At 35.1% G+C, this 10,856-nt stretch overlaps 1 protein-coding gene across 4 annotated transcripts in view; it reads left to right on the forward strand.

The window, feature by feature from the left end:
- Nucleotides 1-146: 146 nt before the first annotated feature.
- LOC108625991 (SUN domain-containing ossification factor) overlaps nt 147-10,856 on the forward strand; it is a 79,733-nt gene continuing 69,023 nt past the window's right edge. For 2 of the 4 annotated variants that reach the window (XM_018026380.2, XM_026814412.1), the window contains exons 1-3: nt 148-680; nt 1,533-1,737; nt 1,983-2,113. In XM_018026380.2, the coding sequence (XP_017881869.1) occupies nt 622-680; nt 1,533-1,737; nt 1,983-2,113 (395 nt within the window). In that variant the 5' untranslated portion in view covers nt 148-621. Of the gene's footprint in view, nt 681-1,532; nt 1,738-1,982; nt 2,114-10,856 lie in introns of all 4 variants that reach the window. The other 2 variants (XM_026814411.1, XM_026814410.1) reach the window with 2 other exon arrangements.

Raw genomic sequence — 10,856 nt, forward strand, 5'->3', positions numbered from 1 at the left:
CTTTTCCTCACCATACGCGCGGCGATCGAAATTCCGCAAATCTTACATCACTGGGCACCGTCCTTTAAGTCCATGATCTGTACTCTATCTATAATATCTCTATGCCTTCAGGTCCATGCTCAGAGCACATGCATATACGCCGCCATGTTAAATTTACGACTTCATTAGGACACCGTATTTTCATTACGGAGTGTCCACATCTGTTTAGAAGATCGAACATAATTTTCATCAAAATTTTTTCCAATTTTTCCGATCATCTTAACCGTGTGTTAGTAGCTACATGAGTAACATAATTCGATTAAAATATTCACGTATGTACGTTGTAGACTAAGCGTGTTGATGATAGTGGGACAGTAGTAAAAACCATTAAGAAAACGAGAATGATAGCGATGATGATAGCTGATAGCTGGCGCTTCGTGCCGTCGTGCAAGTGCAAAGTGCAACAGTAACAATAACGGCGATCACGGCTGGTAATAATCAGTAATAGTGCGCGGTAGTCACGGTTAGTCGCGATGTTGTAACGATAAAGAAGTCTGATATGTCTACGTACATAGTACTTATGAACGTTTATTTACTGACATTAGATTTTTCGTCGTGCTGAGTAATGTCAGCATTTAAAAAATGAAGATTTGTGTAACGTGTATCTATTGGTCGTTACTTTTCATATCTGTTGCTTCCAGGCAAGTATTACATCTTTACGTACATAGTTAATATTTATTGAATTCTCGACAATTTTCAACAGCGCTGTTTTTTTATAGTATACGCATTTACGGTTTATCGGTATATTTCGCTTGCGATTGAAGATACAAAGATCGAGAGAAATGTGAGGTTACGTGAAATTTCCTTTCGTGTTCAATACATGTGTGAAATACAAAAATCTATTTGAATTTAATTAGATTCCAATACACGAATTAAATATTAAATATCAGTTTATTTGATTTAAAGTTAAAAGATTTATAATCTTGTATGAGATTTAATTCTTTAATATCTCTCCCCCTCTCTGCTTGTTTGACCAATATATGTTTTTATCTCTGAGTATCTGAATTGATAAAATAATACATTAAAATTACATGAAATATGTTAAACATTCCTTGCAATGCATCAAACATAATTACTTTCAGTCACTGCATGTTGCATCATACATAATTCTGCATAAACAAGTACATACATAGTTCTATAAAATCTAGGTAAAAATTGTTTATTCCAATTTATTCATAAGCATTATTGAGTTCATATTTTTTTCTATTCTTATTTCTTCCAATACAAAATATTCAAAACGTATTAATTGGAACAAAATATTTATAATCACTTAGGAAAATAACATTTGCCACTTAATACTTTTGTACATTCTTCCTTTGTGATCTATCTTCATTCAGAATTATGTAAAATTACTTATTTTATCTTCCATACTTTTGATAATTTTACCATTAGGTAATTTATAGTACAATTTACATAAAATTTGAAATAGTATTTGTCACTTTCGTTTACTATACTATAATATCTTTGGCTAATGTTACATTTTTTCTTTTCAGTGCGCTTCTATTCATTATTGTAGCTTCTGAGAATACGCAATCAAAACATTATTCGTCTTTCAAGAAAAATGAAACTTCTAAGACTTACGATAATGATACGTTAATTGATATGGGACCTGATAATTTAGATACATCCACAATTTTAATTAATGAACTACAGGATTTACGCAACGTGGAAAGAAATTACAAGGATCACTATTATCATGTAAGGACAGCAATTAAATAGCTATTAAGACATTACGTATAATTAAAAATCATTGAGTTGTTNAGTTGGAATAACTGATTTTAAGAGAATTAAGAGAAATGATAATATAAAAAATCGGCAGTTCGAATGATAAATAAAGCTGTATTGTTTTTGAAACTGCGGGATATTTTCTCATAAACTCAAGATTATAATTTGATTAAAAATTTTGTGTTTACTGATTTGAATTGGTATGTTTAAAAATTTAGGAAGAATTCACTGAAGAACCTACTGGGTTTCAAACTGTTACGAATGATGAAACAAGGAAAGCAGAGAATCCTTACAAAGATCCAGATATCGTGGCTGAAAGTCTTACACAACAACCTAATTTATCTCAGGGGTAAGTCATTATTATGTCAATATTATACAAGAATATCCTATTACACTCGGTGACGTAAGACTGGGATAAAATGTTTAATCACGTTCTGGTTTTCTTAGTGTTCCCACTTTTTTCTTATGTTCTCTGCTTCCCTTTAGATCACAAACTATACGCAGTTTAAGAATCATATTATTATATGCACAAAATTGAATATATTATGTATTACAGGATGTTTTATGGTCAATCTTTATTACAGTACTTTATTAATCAACAGAAAATCTTATATAATATGAATACATAGCCTCAAATGGTCATTGTATATAGTTTCCAAGAAAGTTTTTTAATAAAAATTTACAAGCTCACATTTAATTTATACTCCCAGACAAAAAGATAGCATGCGTGTATTATGTTTAATTTCCCGTGTTAAAATTACGTTAGCGTGGAAACTCTGTGTAGTATGTAAAACTTATCTCCTGCGAATATGCAACCAGAACATATATTTACTTTAATTCAATGATTTCTCTTAGTTGGAAGGGTAACACGTAATCCGACGCAGTGGCATCCGACAAAGTGATAGCACACTTGAAAAATAAAAATATATACAAGGTGTGTCATCTAACGTTTGCACCTCAAATATCTTTGTTGTTTTTAAAGATATGTCAAATGTTTTAAGAATAAAGTTGTATAGTTCAGTGGGGTTCATACGATACCAAAAATATTTTCGTGTTTATGCCATTTTTTTTTAGAGATATGAAGGTTACCTGCGTTTATTTAAATGGAACTACCATTTTTTAAACACCTACGATGATAGTCTCTTTCATTAGGAATTCAGTGACTATAATTATTCAAAGTCATTCAAGGTCACAGTCGGAGAAAATGTTTCGTCAGAGTCCGTTTACAGCAGTGTATCGATGTAAATGGCCATTATTTCGAACATTTATGAAATATTACGTTGTCAAGTATGAAATGGAGCAAAAAATGCACACAATTGAATTCGATTTTTTTCCAATAAAAACATTTTGTTTTTAATCTAAGTATGCACCCATATTATCGATACACTTTTGCCATTTTAGAGGTAACTCATTTATCCCTTTGCTGTAGAAGCCTGGATCACGGGAGTCGATGAACTCTTGAAACGCCACTTTTACAGCCTGTGGGGAATTGAATTTTTTTCCTGATAAAAAGTTGTTTGAATTTTGAAAGAAATGATTGTTAGTGGGGGCAAAGTCTGGCGAGTACGGTGGGTGACGGAGAGTTTCCAACTTCAACTCCTGTAGCTTTGACATGATCATTCGTGCAGCATGTGGTCGAGCGTTGTTCCTTCTGTGCATCGGTCAATTCATACGGTATCCACTTGACCAGCTTTTTCACTTTACCGATTTGTGCCAAATGAGTCAAGATTGTTTGCTTTGATACATTGTACATTAATGATAATTTACGTGCACTTTGGCTGGGATTCACTTCCACAGTGGCTTTCAGGACGACATTATCCACCTGAGTCTTGGGTCGACCACGCGGTTCATTAGACAGGTCGAAATCTCCCGAACGAAATTTTTTAAACCAACGAGCTACAGTCGCGTTTGTAGCCACTTGAATACCGAACACACTATTGATATTGGCGACTGCCTGCCGTGTTGTGGCTCCACGGTGGAACTCATACTTTATCAACACACGAATTTCGCTGATTTCCATGGTCTCACTTAATCGCTTATACAAAAAAACTATTGCAAATTTTTTCAAACTAAAATATGAGTTAGAAAGAGGAAAAGATGTACCTTTTACACGAAAAACAAATTATGAAAAAATACGGCGTCTACATGAAATTGTGTGCGATTGAAATAAAGAACATAAAGTTTGCTCCATTTCATACTTGACAACCTAATATCCATATTATCGATACACTTTTGCCATTTTAGAGGTAACTCATTTATCCCTTTGCTGTAGAAGCCTGGATCACGGGAGTCGATGAACTCTTGAAACGCCACTTTTACAGCCTGTGGGGAATTGAATTTTTTTCCTGATAAAAAGTTGTTTGAATTTTGAAAGAAATGATTGTTAGTGGGGGCAAAGTCTGGCGAGTACGGTGGGTGACGGAGAGTTTCCAACTTCAACTCCTGTAGCTTTGACATGATCATTCGTGCAGCATGTGGTCGAGCGTTGTTCCTTCTGTGCATCGGTCAATTCATACGGTATCCACTTGACCAGCTTTTTCACTTTACCGATTTGTGCCAAATGAGTCAAGATTGTTTGCTTTGATACATTGTACATTAATGATAATTTACGTGCACTTTGGCTGGGATTCACTTCCACAGTGGCTTTCAGGACGACATTATCCACCTGAGTCTTGGGTCGACCACGCGGTTCATTAGACAGGTCGAAATCTCCCGAACGAAATTTTTTAAACCAACGAGCTACAGTCGCGTTTGTAGCCACTTGAATACCGAACACACTATTGATATTGGCGACTGCCTGCCGTGTTGTGGCTCCACGGTGGAACTCATACTTTATCAACACACGAATTTCGCTGATTTCCATGGTCTCACTTAATCGCTTATACAAAAAAACTATTGCAAATTTTTTCAAACTAAAATATGAGTTAGAAAGAGGAAAAGATGTACCTTTTACACGAAAAACAAATTATGAAAAAATACGGCGTCTACATGAAATTGTGTGCGATTGAAATAAAGAACATAAAGTTTGCTCCATTTCATACTTGACAACCTAATACATTGCATACTTTAAATCTTATACGTTTTTATATACGTCATTACATTATACATTCATATGTATATGTCATTGCATAACAATATATACACCAAGCTATATTTCTTTAATAATATGTGGATCCTCCTTTGTTTTCTATGGCTTCCACCATCCTTTTAGGTAAAGAATTACATAGTTCTTTAATTTCTACCTGAGCTAAATTTTCGCATACAGTTGTAATGCACGTTTTTAATTTATTTATATTTGAAAATTATTGGCCTTCAGCATACATTACTTGCGAAAGCAGTGCCCAGTAATTTTCAATGATATTAAGGTCGGGTGAGCAGGCTGGCCATTGAAGAGTGGAAATATTTTCGTTTAAAAAATATTCCATAACAATTTTAGCAGTTTGTACTGTAGCAATATCTTGTTGGAATATAAATAGTGTTACAGCAATGCGTTCTCTATATGTATAAATTTGGTTTTTTATTAGTTGCAGACAACAGACACTGTTCATGGTGCCTTGAATAAACTGAATGTCTATCTTCCATTTGTATCCGACACCAGCCCAGACCATTACTCCACCTCCATGCATTTGACGTCGAATTTTTGTTAGTGGTTGCTTACGAATATCACTATAATAATATGTACATCCTTCTGGTCTATCAACCTCATTTCCTCTGTAAAAATTACTGTCCTCCAAGTCTTTCCAAAGTACATGTTCTTTTGCAAATAACAAAAGTGCCTCCTTATGTCTTGCGTTTAATGATGGCTTTGCTATTATTCTAGACTGATTTATAATGTTACTATATAGTCTGAAGTACACATTGAGCATTTTGTATATTTGTTTCGATTCCAGCTTTTATAGCGATCTCCCTCGCAGCAGCACAAAAATTGGAAGCAGCATGTATTATTGCTCGTGGGTTGCGTTCAAATAATGCTGCTGGCTTAATGGCTGAACTTCTCTTCTTTCCGTATGCACTTGGATCTTTCAACCAATTATACACGGTGTCTTATTTTAATCTTTACGCGATCTTCTCGAAAAATATTCATTTTTTGAAAAAAATGTTTAAACGAAACATACTCTATTCGAAGAGGGACATGTAATGGTGGACACTGTTTTTTTCTAGATGGAAGCGCCTCCGAGATTCGAAGGTGACCTTTGTTTTTTTAAATGGAAATGTGGTTTTTTTTTACCCTGTACATATAGCTTAGCTCAAGTTGAATTCATTGATCTACAATATATGTTGACCTTGAAATGTCATTCAAGGTCATTTCAATGGCTTGCAGTTTTCTTACACTCCACGTCCAGGAAATGTTTCTTATCTTCTATATTCGATTGATTATTGATATTAATGTTTACAAACACAGAATATCTGCTAGCAGAACAACCTCAAGTAATAATACCATTGATATTCATGTTTACAAACACGATATATCTGCTAGCAGAATATCTTCTAGTTGCTTCAAAGCAGTGAGTAGGTAGATACTACAAGCGTTCTTCATCAATTCAATTTTACGATTGCTGATTATATGCCTAATGAAATAGTTGACATGATTTTGATTTTGGGAGAATGTCAACGAAGTTATAGGGCAGCTGCCCAAATATATCGGGAAAGATTTCCGGATTGCCAGCAGCCAAGTGCAGTCGTTATCAGAAATTGTGACATTCGCGCTCAGCAAGGATTTTTACATCGACGTCGTCATGTGCAACGTTCAGAAAGACCGGAAATTGTAACGTTGGCCGCAGTAGCAGCAAATCCTCATAATAGTACCCGGCTCATCGAAAATAGTATCGGCGTATCACGATCTACGATGTCAAGAATCTTTCGGTGGTATCGTTTTCACCCGTATCACATTTCTTTACATCAAGCATTGAGTGGTGCCGATTATTGTGCCAGATTAAGATTTGGACAATGGTCTCAGCGTAGGATAATGCGTGATCCTTTCTTCTTCTCCTATGTGCCATTTTTGGACGAAGCGACTTTTAAAAACACGAAGTGAATTGTCACAATTTCCATTATTCGAGTGATGAAAATCCTCAGTGGCATCGAGCAATTGAACATCAGCGTCAATGGTCTCTAAATGTTTGGTGTGATATTGTTGGTGGCCTTTTAGTGGGTCCATATTTTTTTAATGGTACTCTAACTGGGGAACGATACAATAATTTCCTCCGTAATGAGTTTCAAATTCTTTTGGCAAACCTTTCCACTGGCAACCAGAGTGTGGATGTGGTTCCAGCACGACGGTGCTCCAGCTCATTACGATCGCCTCGTTCGACAAACATTAAATGAAATGTTTCCTAGACGGTGGGTAGGTAAAGGAAGTCCGATATCCTTTCTACCAAGGTGTCCAGATTTAACACCTTTGGATTTTTATTTGTAGGGTTACATAAAAGATAAGGTTTATGTGGAAGAGCCAATCACATCTGAAAATATGAAGATTCGAATAGTAAATGCTTGCAGACAAATTACCAGACAAACTTAGTAGAACTGTCATTCAGGGACAGAATCCAGTGTTGCATTAACCTCTTAGGCATGATGCGCCACTATAGTGGCTTTCGGGGATATCATCTTTCAGAATGACACTCCACTATAGTGGCTCACTCGCTCACCGTTTGAATTAAATCGTCTTCATATGCATTGTTTTACACTTCTTTTGTCTCCACATCGATTTACAACAGTGTTTAGACTAACCCTCTAGACTAAAATATATCATACCCAATTGTATTATTAATTATTAAAGTGAATTGTTAAAGTTAAAGTATGTGTAATATGTATAGCTTCGCGCAGAATTTAGCCGTGCCTTAAAGGTTAATGTTCAAGGTCATCCTTTTGAATTTAGAAGATAAGAAACATTCAGCCGACACTCCGTCACAGGAGTGTAAGAAAACTTCAAACCGTTGAAATAATCTTGAATAACATTTCAAGGTCAACATATTGTAGATCAATAGATTCATCGTGAGCTAAGCTATGTGTCTAGCGTAAAAAAAATCACGTTTCCATTTATCAAAGCAAAGGTCACCTTCGAATCTCGGAGACGCCTCTATCTAGAAAAACCAGTGTCCACCATTACATGTCCCCCTTCGAATAGAGTTTGTTTTGTTTAAACATTTTTTTCGAAAAATGAATATTTTTTTCGAAAAATGAATATTTTTCGAGAAGATCGCGTGTAAAGATTAAAATGAGACACTCTGTATAACTTTTCGACTGCGACTAACTTCTTTTGCAATTTTAGTAATAGACAACTTTTGTTATCCCAGATCTAAAATTGTGGTAATTTTGCTTTTTGTTTAGTTTTTTGTCACGACCCATTATGAGAATAGCGACATGACAAAGCTCTAGACACAATTTGTATACTAACTCCGTGCAAGATCTCAAAATACTGAAGAATATGTGAACAATATTTCCAATGTGTTATGATTTTGTCTGCGTCAGATTATGTATTTCCCTTTCAACTAAGAGAAGTCATTGAACTAAAGTAAATGTATGTTCTGTTTGCATATTCGCAGAAGGTATGTTTTACACAGTACACCGAGTTTCCACGCTAACATAATTGTAACACGAGAAATTAAAGATAGCACACGCGTGCTATCTTTTTGTCTGTGAATAACATTTAAATAACGAATTCAGAAAACATTACATCAATTATCAGATTAGGAACAGAGTTCCATATTTTGTAATTGTCGCATTAACAATTAGCAAATAAATTTCTTTAGGTTTCAANTCCGATTTATTTCTGTTTATGACTTAATCCTTAACATCGAGAAGGAACTGTAATCTCCTCGGTATACTTAACAACAGATCGAGGAAGGGAAACAACTATGTTCTCCGATTTATTTCTGTTTATGACTTAATCCTTAACATCGAGAAGGAACTGTAATCTCCTCGGTATACTTAACAACAGATCGAGGAAGGGAAACAACTATGTTCTCCGATTTATTTCTGTTTATGACTTAATCCTTAACATCGAGAAGGAACTATAAACTCGGTATCCTTAACAACAGATCGAGGAAGGGAAACAACTATGTTCTCCGATTTATTTCTGTTTATGACTTAATCCTTAACATCGAGGAGAAAGTATAATCTCCTCGGTATACTTAACACCAGATCGAGGGTGAGAAAAAAGGACAATTGACCGTATTCCCTGGTTTTTTCCGCGTCATGGTCATTGTCTATTATTGACTGCAAATACCAAATCTTCTGAAGATTTCTCCACGTAAAACAAACAAAAACCACTTTTTTATTTTTCACGGCTACATTTTGCAAGGGAAAAATCTGAAAAAATTCTCGGACATGTCCACTTACACTACGAACATGTCAGAATTTTCTCAGATTTTTCGCGAGGCGTTAAATAAGGAAAAACCTAAAAAAACTGTTTTTTCGAATTTTCCCTTTTACTACCCCCCTGGTCGAGATATAGGGCTAAAAATTGGAGCGAATGTTTCTTTTTTGATAAGCTATCGAATGGCGCAAACGGCGCTTCATTCGGCTCAAGGGCACATTTGACCCCCTTATCCAGCTAGGCCCTTTGTGTTCCCGCAAATGCAGGAGTAAAAGTTTAGTCTCGTATATGTAAAGTATTCTCCTCTTCCTCATATACTTTGCCTGTCGCAAATGGGAAAAAGTCTTTTTAAGTTAAAAAAACTCAGTTCCTTAGTTTAAAATTCAGTTCCTAACCTAGTTGTAAGTAAAGTAATTTTACAGTTCAATCGTAAATAAAATATTATATGCAACACGGGAGTAAAGTCTATTATTCCTTTGTTGCATAATGTACTGTGATGCCCGGTTATGGTTCAACTCCTCAAAGTTGAATACAAGACTTGGGGAATCATTCAAAGATTAATAATTAAAGATCACGTTGTGTGGAAATCAGAACTTTATTACAGTTGAAATGAATATGACGAGACTGAGACTAAGGCTGCCTTAAGGACGGGGAAGTAGGGCTATATAAGGGTTTTGGGTAAATGACCTTTGGATGTGAAGGAGTGGTGGGAAGGGTTTGGAAGATGACGAAGTTCGGAGTGAGTAATGGTGACTTTGGTGAGTGACTATTGATTTAGATAAGTGATGAGGTAGCCTAGGTACATGTTTAACAATTAGATTACGGATAAGACATTTTGGGTATACATATAACATGAAAAATATTTACGTGTATAACAGTACTATTATCACCCCATCATCGCCCCAGTCGTAAATAAAAAGTTGTTTATTTTACTTTGTTTATACTATTTTATAATATAACATTAAAATATATGAATATGGAAATGATACTATATATTTAATAACGAAATTTTCACTTCATATTCTTATTTTGACATAAGCCCATTGTAGGGCCCTCTCTTGATGCGTTGCCCAAACAGCGAGCTACCTTAATTGTTTGACTCCCAAGGAGTATTGAAAAAACACTGTCGAAAGATGCCGAACAGCGCGATCGCGCTTTCTTTAAATGGTTACTGGGATTTTTCGACACAAAAGGGCCTAGCTGGATAAGGGGGTCGAATGTGCCCTTGAGCCGAATGAAGCGCCGTTTGCGCCATTCGATAGCATATCAAAAAAGAAACATTCACTCCAATTTTTAGCCCTATATCTCAACCAGGGGGGGAGTAATCGGGAAAATTCGAAAAATCAGTTTTTTGAGGTTTTTCCTTATTTAACGCCTTGCGAAAAATCTGAAAAAATTCTGACATGTCCGCAGTGTAGTTGGACAAGTCTGAGAATTTTTTCAGATTTTTCCCTTGCAAAATGTAGCCGTGAAAAATAAAAAAGTGCTAAAAATAATTTTTTCACATAGAAAATGGGGGGGATACTATTTTCATATTTTTATGGTAGATTCGTATTGTTGCAAGGATTGTTCATGAATTTTTTCAGATTTTTAAAATTGGTGCGTCAATGTGAAAAAAATCAAAAACTTCTTTTTTTGCTTGAAAAAGTAACTTCTGCTTCGAATTTGTATGTCTTTTTCATACAGAATTTTTATTACATGTTTTTAAACATTTTCAGTAAGGATAGACATAATTTCAACAACGATAAAGTGAAAATAAACGAAATTGTCCCATGTT

This window comes from Ceratina calcarata, unplaced genomic scaffold, assembly GCF_001652005.2.
Source record: "Ceratina calcarata isolate Rehan_Ccalc_2016 unplaced genomic scaffold, ASM165200v1 scaffold387.2, whole genome shotgun sequence".
NCBI lineage: Eukaryota > Metazoa > Arthropoda > Insecta > Hymenoptera > Apidae > Ceratina > Ceratina calcarata.